General features: G+C 41.6%; 1 protein-coding gene across 2 annotated transcripts in view; it reads right to left on the bottom strand.

Moving 5' to 3' along the window:
• Positions 1 to 14,618, bottom strand: part of hip1 (huntingtin interacting protein 1) — a 46,592-nt gene that overhangs the window by 15,223 nt on the left and 16,751 nt on the right. For both annotated transcript variants that reach the window (XM_018660040.2, XM_018660041.2), the window contains 11 exons: positions 11,476 to 11,539; positions 10,489 to 10,631; positions 10,202 to 10,258; positions 8,549 to 8,629; positions 6,945 to 7,021; positions 5,333 to 5,394; positions 3,939 to 4,079; positions 2,327 to 2,384; positions 2,011 to 2,086; positions 846 to 989; positions 173 to 270 (listed from right to left, as the gene is read on the bottom strand). In XM_018660040.2, coding sequence (XP_018515556.1) covers positions 173 to 270; positions 846 to 989; positions 2,011 to 2,086; positions 2,327 to 2,384; positions 3,939 to 4,079; positions 5,333 to 5,394; positions 6,945 to 7,021; positions 8,549 to 8,629; positions 10,202 to 10,258; positions 10,489 to 10,631; positions 11,476 to 11,539 — 1,001 coding nt within the window. The remainder of the gene's footprint in view (positions 1 to 172; positions 271 to 845; positions 990 to 2,010; positions 2,087 to 2,326; positions 2,385 to 3,938; positions 4,080 to 5,332; positions 5,395 to 6,944; positions 7,022 to 8,548; positions 8,630 to 10,201; positions 10,259 to 10,488; positions 10,632 to 11,475; positions 11,540 to 14,618) is intronic.

Genomic DNA, 14,618 nt, shown 5'->3' with positions numbered 1-14,618 from the left:
AGAAGCAGGCACTTGTTATTAGAGCACTGAGTGAGCAGTGTATGACCGATGAATTGGCGTGTTTACATTGTTTGGTGCAAATCTGAAAAGAATCTTTTCGCTTCTTTGTGATTTTCACGTCATTATTACAGCTGTAATCTTCATATAAAAATCTTCCTGTGATGAGCCTTACTTGTCATCCTTGCGCATGCCGTTCTGACTGTTGAAGTTGAACGGGTCTATAGCAGCTGAGGTGCCAAACAGGTCATCAAACTTGGTCTCCAAAGCAGCCTGGGAGTTTAAAGCAACAATGTTTAAAGGAAAATAGACAAATCAAATTAAATCTGTGTATATTATTAGCTGAATATAGCATAGCTAGTTTGGATTTATAGTTATTATCCATCAAATCCAGCTGCTCAGGCACAGTCAGCGATCCAGGTGTTTTGCAGCTGGATTGTGCCATTAATAACCTCATTATCTCCCATTTCACAAGAAGACAAATAGATTTTTTTTCCAAGTTTACCCCAACAGCCAGCTATTTGAAAGTTAATATAATCAACACCATGACATGTCAGCACAAATATAACCCAGATGTTTGGGGTAGTTTTACCAAGAATCTGAAAAACATGTGGTTTTATAAGGGAGTCCATTAATGAAGCAGGTTACTTCCTATTTTATCTCCTCCACTTTCCCTCTTTGCATCTATTCCCTCCTGAAATTTCCCCCAACTAAAAAAATCCCTCTTAATTTTTTGATCATTTATTACTGGAGCACACACTACGAGCACAGGAGCTCAGCCAGCTGTAAAAACAGATGGATTACATTTAAGATGGTACCATTCAGGGATACTCGTCTTGTGTAGTTACCGGTAGCGAGGGGACGTCTGTGTCCACCAGGTCGTCTGTCTCCGCCATGTGCTCTGACTCGGGGGACGAGGACTCGGCGGGGATCACGACCACGGGGCTGATGTGCTCCGACAGAGCTGACGCACGCAGGAAGTTAGGAGGGTTCTGCAAAGATCAGAAAACATAAGTTTAATCAGATTATTATGTTTAAATGTTTTAGTGTCAACCTCTGTAAAACTTATGCAGCATTTAGAGAACCATGTGCACAATGCAGCTACAGGTGCACTTGAATTTCTAATTTCTTAAATGTCTTAAACGGTGGACAAGAGAGCTCAATGCACTGCAACTTAAGAAAATATGTGTAAACAAACACATGATGAAATACTAGCAAGCCTGTGTTTCATCAGTTTTCAACAATTCAAACTCGTGCTGCAGATGCACACGACACAAATACACACAGACACATCCTGCACATAGCACAGGTGACAATGGAAAAAGCGATGAACCCAGGAGATATATACAACAACAATGAATGCATCCATGTATCTAAATCATTCAAGTTAATCATTCGTATTGTGTCAGGACGTTGGTGTCCATGGCAAATGGTATCATGAAATGCAGCAATGAAAATAAAGGCATTGAAAGCAAACTTTACTGCTATTTGAGGAGACTCAAGAGGCGCATACAAGACACTAAAACATATTAAGAGTTGGCTCCATGGAAGTCAGTGAAGTATGATACATGTTACTTCATGTTAGCAGTGGATATGAGTTACACCCTAAAATTAATATGAGCAAATTTAGCATAGAGTGTGGGCCAGGTGTGAAGGCAGCTTACACTTCTCTTTTCTCATTTCCATTTATATCGTATGTATCAGCGTATAGAAAAATAAAGTGTGTGTGTGTGTGTGTGTGTATATATGTGTATGTATATATATATATATATATATATAGTAAGATGTGAATGATGACAGAGACTGAAGGACATTTGAGCTTTGGGCAAGAATTGTTTTAGAGTCTGTCAACAACTACTAAAACAAATTAAAACTGTCAAAAACCACAGAGGTTTTTGTTGGGAAATGAATTGTTAAACAGAAACCTGAAAACAACGGTCATGGGTCAACTTGGGGCTTAGGTGTGGCTGAATGTGGAAAATGTACGAATTAGTGGAGGGCGGTCCGTCTCACCTCAGGCAACTGTGGGATCTGAATCAGCCTCTTGAAATACTGCAAGTTACTGGAGCGATAGAAGAGACTCTTTAACCTGAAACAGAGAAAACAGAGGGATGAGGGCAGACAGCCAGAAGAAAGAGAGGAATGGTGAGTGAGAAGAGCAGACAGAGATTTGCACAGTTTGACATTGGAAATTCATTCAACACGGTACTAAGAGCTGCAGTCCTCTGGGTCACACTCAGTCAGAGAGTACAGTGAAGCTGTGACCGACCGGTTTTCTGCCTGTGTGTGTGTGTGTGTGTGTGTGCATGACTGCAAGTGAACCTCATACTTTTTAAATTGTTCCTGGAAGCGATCTCTGTGGCCCTGGAGAGTGTCTGCTGGAAGGCCTGCAAGTGCACACAAAACACAAACACGTCAGTGCTCGGACACACAGACTGTTCAGGTATGTTCTGGGATTTGTGCATGAATATATCAGAGCTGGCAACTTCATCTAACATCTACTTTATCCAGCAGGTCTTTGAAAGGTCTCGTGAGCCAGATGGGTCTGGAGAAATTCTTTAAGTCTGAGAAGAGCATGTCATCTTTCAATCTTTGAAGAGACGGATCACTTATTTTATGTTTTCACACAAATTATTATTTCTGTACTGCAGGATGTTTAGGAGCTAAGGGTAAAGCTTGAGACTCAACAGCTTGATCCAATGCTGCTGAGGAGACAAAGGGCTCCATGGAAGAACCACAAACACATTCCCTCTTAAGTGGCACATACAAGTGATTTACGAGAAGCTGTGGCTTTCACCAGTTGTTTTGTACTGTTCATATGAAGGAAAGTGGCCCTGACCTGTTGTATGTAAAGATAGTAAGCCTTTCTCCACAGAGCAAAAATGCTTAACATCTCAATTAAACATTTATATCACTGACAGCCATATGAATCTTTTCTACAATGGCTGTTTCAAGTCCTGAGGCTGCAACAAAAACATTAAACAGCAACAACTGTGTTAAATCAATCAACAATTTCTGTCAATAACATCACATTTTTGCATGTTCCAGACTCTTGAATATGAGGATTCGCTGCTTGTTTTTATCATATATAACAATAAATGAAAAGTTTTTGTTTTTTTGAATTATTGGTCAGATAAAACAAGCAATTTAAGGACATCATTTTTGGGCTCTGGGAAGTTTCAAAAGCTTTTTGACCTTTCATATACTAAATGATTAACCGTGAAAATAACCAATAAAATGAATCACTATCTGAAGCTGTATTACTGACTCTGCTAAATTTGCTATGTTTTCATCTGCTGATTTCTGACAGCAGGACCTGGAGTTCTGTGGTGTAAATTTCTGTGATATTTTTGTGAATGAAACTTGTACACAAACGAAGCAGTACAGGCAACCTTGGGACAAGTATACTGACTAAATGATACCTATTTAAATTGATTGACTTTGTTGTTTTAAGTTCTAGCAGCCAAAACTCTTATTCACACGTGTTGATGACTTAATTTTAGTGTGACAAATCAACTGGTGACAAACTGATTTGTAGCTTTAAGAAAAAGTTCATTAACAACGAGCCTCATTCATTTCCATATACTCATCCTAAATTTCTAATGAATGCTGTTTGTACCTAAAAGAAAACCACAGAGTTCTCTGAAGTTGTACCTATGAGCAACTTCAGAATAAATCTGTTTGTATGACTGCTCCTTCCATGAAATCCATTAACTAACTGAATTTTTTAAATAGGTGGCATTTCCCTTTAACTTCGAGTCAATCCTGCAATTCACCAAGACCAGAGTTAACAAGATTTTCCACTCACTACAAAAATATTTTTAAAAATGCAGGATATCTGTGTCGAGACCAAAAACACTGAGAAACCTTTACCCTGTTCTATTTTTACTGAGCCTGTAGTTGAGGAGTTTGACCGGCAGAGAGAAGTGTGTGTGACTCACAGGAGTGAAGCTTAAACAGCAGTTTAACGGTGTAGTCATACAGGTGGCTTGAGTCCAGGATGACTTGGATGAGGGGTGCCAGTCGACACTGACCTGCTGCTGTCACAGACACCGACCGAGACATGTCTAGAGAGCTGAATACTGGGAGGGGAGAGAGGAAGACACACACCAGATCAATAGATGTATTCATATGATCAATATACACACACAGACTCGTGTGAGCCTGTTAAGTGTCATTACAAGCACAGCACGAGCCGCCACACACTCCCACATACACATATCAGTGATTATTAATGCAAACGCAGAGGGCTCATCAATCATGAATTTTTCATGCATCAATCGTGTTGTGCTGCTGCGTGTTCTTATTCATTTCACTGCCTCGGCCACTAAAATTAAGTAATAAGGTATTTGAAAGCAACACATAGCTCACTCCTGCTCCAGGAGAGGAGAAAAAAAAACAGAGGTTTAAAGTTGAGCGGAGAGGGAGCGGCAACCTGAAACACTAACAGGATTGTCTGACTCCCTCTCTCTGCCATCATTACACCCCTCTTTCATTTCCCTGCTGCCCTGCTCGCACCATCCCCAAAGCCAGGCCCTGAGAGCCTCTGTGCACTGCAGAGGCGTGGTTTCCTGCACAGCTAGAAAACACACACAGAAACATACAAACACACACACCTCAGGCCTGGCCTCTTTACCCCTCAGATGACGTGATGCTTTCAAAATACACCAGACCAGGGGAGGGAGCTGACAAGAGCTTTGAGATTTGGGTGTGATTTAACAGAGGTTCTAATGTTTTTGGATATAGAGTGGAATTTGTGATTATATAAAGCAGCAAAATATCAAGTAATAAAAGGAAAAGTTGCCTATTTTGCCCTGAACACTAATACAGAGATACAGTTTTGGCAGACAGAAAGATAAAGAGGAGGAGGAGGGGGAGATAATATCGTCATCAGGACGCAGAATGAAGGGCATGATAAATAGAAAGCAGAATGCAATTTCCTCCCATTCATTTATGAATGTGAGCGTACAGCTTTCCAGCATTTCTTCTGAGCTCCTGGTCACATCCCAGTTGTCTATTTTTAGCCCGGTCCATACTTTTAAAAGACATTAACCCAGGATGACTCACCCAGACAACAACAGGGCTACAGTGCACAGTGTGTAACCACTAACAGGCTCGTAGCAGACAGAAGAGCTGGGGCTGTGATGTTGCTGTTATCGTCAGTCTCTGTTGGTCTATTGAAGTGTCCACAGTGCATCTATCAGTCAGACGGTGTCTTCCTGTCTCAGAGCATGAACTTGTGTGCATCTGTGTGTGTGTGTGTTTACGTCATGCTCCGCCTCAGATAGGCACAGTTGGTAGCACAGAGTGATACAATCAGACCAGAGCTACTTACCACCCAGGAAGAGGTTGAGCTCACACTCCAGGTAGTCAAACATCTCTACCGTCAACTGGAAGCTGGAGGGGAGAGAGAGGGAGAGGTTACTCTTTTTAGATGCTTTCAGTGAACATGCACAGGTCCACTGTAAGGAGCACCAGAATGCAAATTTTCAGTTAATGCAGATCTTCTCGTCCCATTTACACCTGGTATTATAAGGCAATCTGCATCCACATACGTTATCCAGATAGCAAATGATTCAATCTTGCCTTTGCATTTACACCTGATATTTTTAGTATGTTCTTGTTATCCTTATTGAGATCAGTGGCAAATCAGCTCTAGGTGTCAATTATATCTTCATAAATGTATCTATTTCTGTAGGAACTGTCCAGTTTTGCTCGGACAGTAATGTCATCCCAAAACGCCAATAAGCATCTTGTTTCCTGATTGCTCCAGGGACGTGAATCTTCCATTTCTTCCAGTCACTGTAACCGTTATAGCCTTCTCTCTTTAAATTTTCATCAATTTACTGAACTTGGGTCAGAATGGGAAATGATGTTGTTGCATAGCTCGCATGCTGGCACACTGTACGGACTGTGCTTATACTTACTAAGATCTGATCACAGTGTGAGCCAGTCAACACCTTTACATCCTGAGTTAGCATGCATTTTTCCTTAACCTAATAAGGTGTCTGGATACAGATTGCATTTTAATAGCAGGAAAAAATCTCTGTTTTCCAGTTGCAGATGAGTGTTTTCCTGTTTCCTGCTCCTGAACATCAGGATGCTCAGAGAACAGCTCAGGCTGACTAACTCCAAAGTTCTCTATAATCAACAATCTTACTCTAGAGTTTCCCTCTGCCTTTTCCTGCATTCTCACTGGCTGAGTCATGGTCAAATGTTGTAAGAAAAATACCCAATATAATGCACACCTGTGGCTTTATAGCACAGTGGTTCTCAAGCTGATAATAAATCTGAGGGTTCAGAGGTGGTAAGAATGAAAATAAAACATATTTCTGTTGTGAAATACTAGATACTTTTACTTCTTCAGTCCTCTGAAAATCTGAAAAACTAAAGAATTTGAAAAGATTTGCGAAGCCTGTCTGATAAAACACTCTCTGATGAAAGGTCGGCACAGTTTTAGATACTTTGTTTAAGATATACAAGAACTAAACTGCTAAGAGAGGGAATGAGCAGACTCACTGGTGTCAAACCCACTGATGTCTTCTGTTTTCATTTTATTTGCACCTTGAATTGATCTTTGCAATAAACTGTATATGTTTTGTCTCAGTCCTTTGATTTAATGACAGTGTGAAGATCAAGCTTTATAAGTCTATTAAAATCATTAAAACCCTGAAATGTGTCCATCAATTTAGCTTCTGAACTGATCTTGTTGTTGAACAACACCTTAAGGCTGTTCTAAAATTATCACTGTGAATAGCTTCATTCTGCTCATTCATGCATGAGCGTCAGCTCTGGTGCATCATGATTAAAGCATTCATGCGGTTTCATTTCATTTCACACTTTTGTCCACACAGTTGAGAAATAACACTGAAACTCATTAACGTGAGGATCCTGCAGGCCTGGGCGGCTCAACAATAACAGCATCCGAAGCAGCGAGCCACACTCACAAGTTGTTGACGTCGTTCTCCCCCGCCTCGTCAAGCTGTCTATTTGACATCTGCAGGTTGCCGGGGAAACGGGGGTTCTGAAAGAGACAACGACAGGAGGAGACTTCAGACTTGAATCACATGGTTCAGCTGTCCAGCTAGTTGCTAACTTTGTCTGCTGTTTGGTGCTGAGCAGGTAGCATACAGTGGATTATTTAAAGTTCTGAGAACAGCTACCTGCTGCAGCCAGAAACAGCAACATGAGTGTGGTGAGACTGAACCAAAACGGAAAGAATGCAGGTCAAAAAACCAAAACAATGAGCTGTAAAAGTCGTTATTAAGCCCCTTGAAGCAGACGGAAACCGCAGGGTCAGGTGTCTTCATCACTAAGAGCGACCCTTTTTTTACACACAAGTACAAACAAATTTCTTCTAGGGCTGGGCAAGAAAACAACAACTACAATTATCACTATATTAACTTTATATTGCAATACATAATAATGATTTCAGTTTCCTCAATAGCAATATAACAAACAGTTATTGTGTTTATTGTTTTCTTTCCTCAGATTACTGAAATGCTCCACTGTTTGTCAAGTGTTTGACCAAAAAGAAAAGTTTGAAACCACAATTAATCATCAGGTCTCTTTAACTTCAGCTTTTCAACTTGGAAGAAATTAGGATTTGACATTTATTGTGATAATCATTGATATCAACTCGTATGAAAAAACGTATCCTGATTTTCGGCAATACCACCCAGCCCTAGCTTCCTCCATCACAGCTGGCTGTTTCTGAAACCCCTTTTATCCCTGTTTAATATATTGTTTGGACTTTGTCTGCTCTCAAACTTTGTCCCCGTTGATGACCGTACAGTCTCTCTCTCACTAGTTGAATCCAATCAAAACAAAACCTTGGCTCTGTATCAAACAGACCATCGAATCGCTGCCAGACTGGATTCACATAAAGCTGAAGGTTAACTAGCCAATAACACTGTTTAGTCAAACAGTGTATGAAGACAGCAAAGAGACAATGCAGTCGTCTTTATGTGGAATATTTATAATGCTTAAATAAGTTAAAACAACTATAGGTCTTTTGAAGTGTGTGTGCAAACTTTTGTTTTATTACTCTTTTGCAGGTTAAAAGTTAATATGGGGCTGATTGTTGATTAATTGACCTTTATCGAGTGTGCGTATTATTTCAGCTTCTGTGAGCTTAGGAGTTATTTATAGACCAACATGCATGGTGATGTATAAATGTACGCCACAACAAAGATATGAAAGGTTTATATGCCAAAGTATCATATTACATTTTTGATTCTGAGGCCAAACTGTCCTCACCCTTGGGTAAGAATTAACCTCCAGCCTTCAGCAGAGCAACAACTAACCACATCTTCCTGCGATAGCACTGCCTTTTCGGTCCCTGCACCGCTCTGCTCAGCTGTCTCATAAAAAGGCTACATTACAGATTCTTGAGAGGCCATTAATGTAAAAGCCAGAATTTTCTATGAAGCCGCCCCCACCCTCTTCCCTCCCCCGCAGAGACAAGCTGGCACTAAAAGGAGACTCTGAGACAAAGATAATGAGTGATGAGGGAGACTGGCGCTGGGTTTTATAGGCCAGGCCAACTCACTTTGATGTGAAACTCCATTTTGGTGATGAGCAGTTTGAGGTAGATGCTGCACAGCTTCCCATAGCCTTCACTCAGGTGACCCTGGGGAAGAGAGAAGAGGGGGAACAGCAGAGAGACATTAAGAGAAAGCAGGAGAGACGTGATCAAAGGTAGGAAATTCACTTTCCCCCTCTTGGAAGACTGGCAGGTTTGCTGGTTAGAGAACACAGGCAATGCAAATCATCTGGTATTTTCAGGAAATTCATTGTGGGACTTTGGCTGAAGGCTGCATACAATAAACATTTTCATTCTGCAAGGCTGAACTACACCACAGCAGCCAAGATACTCTCTCTTCTTAGTACACAGCAAACCGAGGAGCAGGTACAGTTCACTTCAGTCGGTGTGAAAATGCCCCTGGTCTGGACAAAGATGAATAGCCCAAACTATTTGGCCAATTGCTTCTCACTTCCTTTTTCCTCGAGCCTGGGAGCGCGATGACACAACAGGAAAGAGAGGCCACAACCTTTGTCACAGGGACCAAACTTCCTGTATCCTCCTGCCTAGTAACATCAGCAAGAACTGAGTAATTAAAAAAACACAGCTTAAGGGGAGTAGAACAAGGAATAACCAGGCCTCCACCCAGCTCACTGTTGCTAAAGACATAACTGAGGAGTGACTGTGCAGACTTTGTGGCTTAATGGAGAGCAGTCTATACAAGTTTACACAATAAACCTGTGTGTCAATACTGTGAAGAGACTCATGCTCACTTAGATCAATGAAAACACGAGCACTAATGAAGCTTTTCATCTATACAGAAAGCATTTATCCAAAAATCTAAGCAGGTGAGAGCAGGAATTCTCCAAGTTGACACAACATTACTGTCAGTTAGCCACAACATGAGGCTGGCAGGCAACGTGTTGTGAGCTCCAACTCTCACATTTGGCACGTTTTACACAGCTTTGTCCGTCACAGGCAACTACGTCTGTCGCTCCACTCTGACAGCAGCAGGCTGACTACAAACAATCATGTAATCTGTTGCAATGGCCAAAACAAGGAGGGCAGTCGGAGGATGTGCTTTAATACTTAAAAAGACCAGACTTCTTTGATCTATAAGTCTCCCCATCTTCTAAATGGTAACTGATCAAAAAATGCTGCTGTGTGGTGCAGTTGTTCTGACCACACTCTAATCCTGACGTCAGAAATGGGTAAATCCATGTCAAATCAACAGATTTTACAAAGTTTTCCTGACTCACCATATTTTGCTTTGCTTCATGTAAATAATTTCACTGTACCCAACAGCTAGTTTCACTAATTACAACATGCTCTCTCCAGTGTTATGATTTTTAGGGTGGGATTAAAATCACTGACCAGCACAGGAGATTATTATATCAACCTTGAACCTGGGCCTTATTTTCCTGGTCCTTATTTGTGCCATTGTGTGACTTTCAGTGGTGGAGGAAGTATTTGGATCCTTCACATAAATAAAAGTACCACACAACAGCACATACAAAGGCAGTGGTATTTTATCTGAAAATACAGTTAAAAATACTGGCATTATCCTTTAATAATCAAAATACAGAGTCACGGTAGAGGACATCAGGACCTATTCTTTAGACTCATACTACTGCACGCTGGGATGTGACTACATTAGTGTAATAACCTCCGTGTCCTTACCCACATCCTGCTCATATCGGTTAAATCAGCCTTGTTCCTCATGGAGTCTTTTATCACCTGAAGGGACGACAGCAGAAACAGAGAGAAAAGGCAGGAGACAAAGGAGGGGAAAGAATTAGCAAAACAAAAAGATCTGATGAAGAATAATTAACTAGATGCAGATGAAGTGTGACAGTGTTGTGTGGATGACTAAAAAGTTGCAGATGAACAGATAAGAGGTGTGATCCTGTTTTCTCATGCGTGAGTGGAAATGTTTATGCCGTTTACGTTACGTCATCATCACATACGTTGGGATGTCCGTCTCGCAGCAGCTTGTGGAAGACGTGGCAGAACTTCCAGCAGAGCACCGCGTTGCTGGAGAGAGGGAGCCGGTTGACCGCTGCCCAGAAAGTGTGGGCGCCTTTCTCATGATGAGTCCCCAAGATGCAGGGTGACAAGGGCAGTCAAGGATCAAAGGGTTAAAATGCATGACATTTCTCTGTGACATTAGTCTGGCCTGTGACTAATGTAAGATTTGATCATCTTGTTTTTTGTCTTTTCCCTCTCCTCCTACCTTTCTTTTTCAAGCTCCTTATCTGTCTATTCTTATGTCACTCCCTCCCATATTCACAGGGATGTGACTCAGATAAGCTGAAAAATAATCCTTTTTTAACCGATCCTCATCCAGAAAACACAGAAAACATTTTAAACAGTTTATTTCCTAGAATTTCATGTCCCCTACATTTGCTAAAAGTTGTGTTCCTTTTCTGCAAGAAGTCAGTGAGTCCTGTAGTTTAAAACAGTTGACAGCTCACACAATGCATGTGCAAGAGTCTGTCTTAAGTATATACAAAAAAGCACATAGAAATACTGACTTTGTATTGCAGATGTTCATTTAAAATGGCATGTTTTTTAATTAAACAAAATATAAATAGATAATTGGTCATATCTCTTATTTTGAAAAGTGAAAAAGCTAAAATAATGAGGCCTACATATACTGGATTAACATTTCCGTCTTCATGGGGTTTTAGATTACCATCTTATGCTTTCTTTTAAGTGTTTGATGAAACAGACACAGGAGAAAACTCTGCAATCTCCAAACAGCGCTCCTCTCTGTCTGTTTTCCACATGACTAAATTAGCTCGGCAGTGGGGCCACATGCAGATGATGGGGTTACACTAAGTTTGTTGTTTTGATCTTGCACTAACATAACCCTTCAGCCGCAGAGGGAAACTTCCCCACACACACACACATACAAATCAGGGTAAACACACAGACAGACAATATGAGGATATTCCTGGCATGCTTCTCTTTGACAGCGACCTCCTGTGTGTTGATGGCCTTATTGATGCTGACAGCCTGTGAAGAGGAGGAAAGGAAGGGCAGAGGAGAAGAGAGGAGAGAAACCAAGAACACAAATCAGCCCACAGCCTTTTTTCCCCCTCACCGCTTACAGAAAAAAGAAACATAAGAACCTTCAAGTGTCAAGTGTTCCATTTTAAAACTCAGCACCCTCCCACCTTTCAGAAAGTTGCTCTTTCCCTTTTATAACCACCTGGGGAATGGGAAGCAGCAAAGTTTTTTAGTAAAGGGTAACTGACCCATTTTCTACAGAGTTGGTATTCAAGGCGGCAGCTGAGAGGCCCGAGCTCCTCCTCTGCTTTTTAGGAGCTCGGCAGCCTCAGAGGCAAACAGCTGTCTCAGCAAATGACACATATGCCATCACATCTCTCTTTACATGTCTCACCTGCAGAATACAGTCACCATTTCAGATCAGAGAGAAGCAGAAGAGGAGAGGACCATTTAAAGTTTATGTTAGAGGGCAAGATGTCAATTAGTGTATGTGCTCTCTCTCTCTCCACTAGGATTGTAAAGTATGTGGAAGTATGCAGAGCGAGCTATTTCTAAGCCAGAAGCCTGCATTCACATTTGCAAAGAACCAGTCTTTGGTAAAAACAGTTAATGTTAGGATTGTAGGCAGACTCAGTGAGAGAGCTCCAACAATTACTCACATGTGGATGATCAGGGGAGTATCTGTATCAGTGCTGTGAAACCTACTGAGGTAATTTTTGGCTGGGATAAAAACTAAACCTGCTCCAGCTTCAGCTCAAATTAAAGTATCATCTAACTCATATTACAGACATATTAGAGAGGTGTCACGCCTTTTCAGTCCCACAGACAGTCACAGTTAAGGATTCATACTAACAGGCCCAGTTTGACAGCTATTGTGACAATCACAAAGTAGCTGCAGTAGCAGTGTTTGACGTTAACAGGCTGAAATGAACATTTGATGGGAGTGTTGGCTGCTAGAGTTGGCAGAGATGTCTTTCAGTAAGCAATGCTAACAGTCGTTGTGAAACACGACCTTTTCTATCATTTGGTGAAGTTTATTTGTTTGACAGAGAGAAAATGCTATCTCAAGGTCTGGTACATCACAAGCATCTATAACCATGCTAGCAGCTCTGTGAGGCTGCACTTAGGTACAGAAGGGCTTTTAGCTAAATATCAATGTCAGCATGCCAACATTTTCACAATGACAATGCTAACATGCTGATATTTAGCAGGTATAATGCTTACATTACTCACCATTTTAGTTTGGTGAATTAGCAAGCTAATGCATAAAAGCAGAGGAGTTCCCCTTAAGGGTATCACCAAAGTCAGTAGGATTCATCCTCTGGGGACCACAAATGTCTGTACAAAATTTCAAAGCAATCCATCAAATAGCTGTCAAGATATTTCAGTCTAGAACAACTGACTGACAGTGCCATCCTTAGGGCCTTGCTGCTAGGGTGACTAAAAACCTTGTAACTGTTCCCGTTGGTACTTGTCCCATCAAGGCTATTGTTAGGCAGCCAAACAGGAAAGCTGTATGATGAAATAAATACAAAAACGAGCCCATGAAATGTTCCTGCTATAAGTTCCAGGCTGCATTGTTTGAGAGTTTAAGCCGTTTCAGATGGTTTTCAAAACAAGGTGTTCTGAAGCAGCATCTGGCTGACATATCACATCAAACATGAGAGGAAAATCAAACCAAGATTATCATACTTTAACCCTTCACTCAAATTCACTGAAGTTAAAATTGTTTGCATGGTATCATGAACTGTGAGTGTGGCAGCCGAGGTTAGCAGAGGACGGGAGGCCCGTTTCATAATCTCACTTCCCACAGATGTCCTGAGTCTGCTCCTCCTCTTCCAGTATGTGAGCTGTCAGGACTGGAAGTTCACCATGAGGAATTGCTGAAGGAAGAGGAGTGGGCCAGGAGGAGGTGGGGCTGGGGAGGGAGGCAAGGAGGCAGGAATGAAGAAGAGAAGAGAGGAGGAACAGATTGGGAGCAGCGGTCGCTATCAGTGTCACTAGGATGAGACAAACCCAACACAGTCAGCTAAAATCATTAGCAAAAAACATCATCTGCAGCCTTGTGTATTTTTAAAGCAAACAAACAAATATGACACAAACAGTGTCACAAACTGTTTTGAATCTAAAATGTCTGGAAACTCAGTCCAGAGAATATTTTATTCATAACAATAATCCCTTCAAATACACAGCTCAAAACAAAGTTCACAGCTCAAAACAAAGTTGGGATTAGAGAAAAACAATCTGGTTCAAAATTCATCCAGCTCCTGACCAGACTACATCCTCCACACACAAGCCCTGAATGATCTGCATGACATTTCATCACCAGCTCTCTCTCTCTCTCTCTCTCACACACACACACACACACACACACACACAAGTTTTGCCTTTACAAAAATCTAATTTATGAATGAAATCCAGCTTAAGTCACAGGAGTAATTCACTAAAGCTCAGGGAGTGTGAGGGCAGGAGGAGGACGAGCAGGAGGAATGTGGAGCTGGCTGCCGTTTCAACATCTCCGAGGCGAAATTCCACATTGTTTGCCCGCCTGTGGTCAGATATGTAATCCTGCCGATGACGAGGAGACACCACAGCGTGTCGTAAGAGACGGTGGCTGGCTGACCGGGCCGCCATGCCTGTCATCAAACATGCGCAATGTTGATTAAACATGAGCACTGGAGCTACGAGTCCTGTCCTACACCTGTCCTGTTGCATCAGCAGCACAACCTGAGCCAAGACTCTGGCGGTGTGTGTGTGTGTGTGTGTGTGTGTGTGTGTGTGTGTGTGTGTGTGTGTGTGTGTGTGTGTATGTGAGTACTGTAAAGGTCAAACACAGTGGGTATTACACCGTCCTGTCCAGCCTGTGCACAATAATAAGTCAAACATACAGTCTGTTTCCTCTGATCGTGACGACAAGGGAAAGGTCACAGAGTTATATCTGAGCATCTGCTGTGTAAGAAGTCACACTTCCTGTTTAGGAATAAACTTGGCTTGGGGTTTGTCAACAGAAATCACAAACAAATTGACTGATTGATTTGATAAAATGTCATTCAACAGCACTTTGGGACTTTGGGGAGCTACTTGC

The sequence above is a fragment of the Lates calcarifer genome, linkage group LG21, assembly GCF_001640805.2.
Source record: "Lates calcarifer isolate ASB-BC8 linkage group LG21, TLL_Latcal_v3, whole genome shotgun sequence".
NCBI lineage: Eukaryota > Metazoa > Chordata > Actinopteri > Centropomidae > Lates > Lates calcarifer.
The sequence above is the reverse complement of the archived record's forward strand: the minus strand, read 5'-3'. Positions and strand labels throughout refer to the sequence as shown.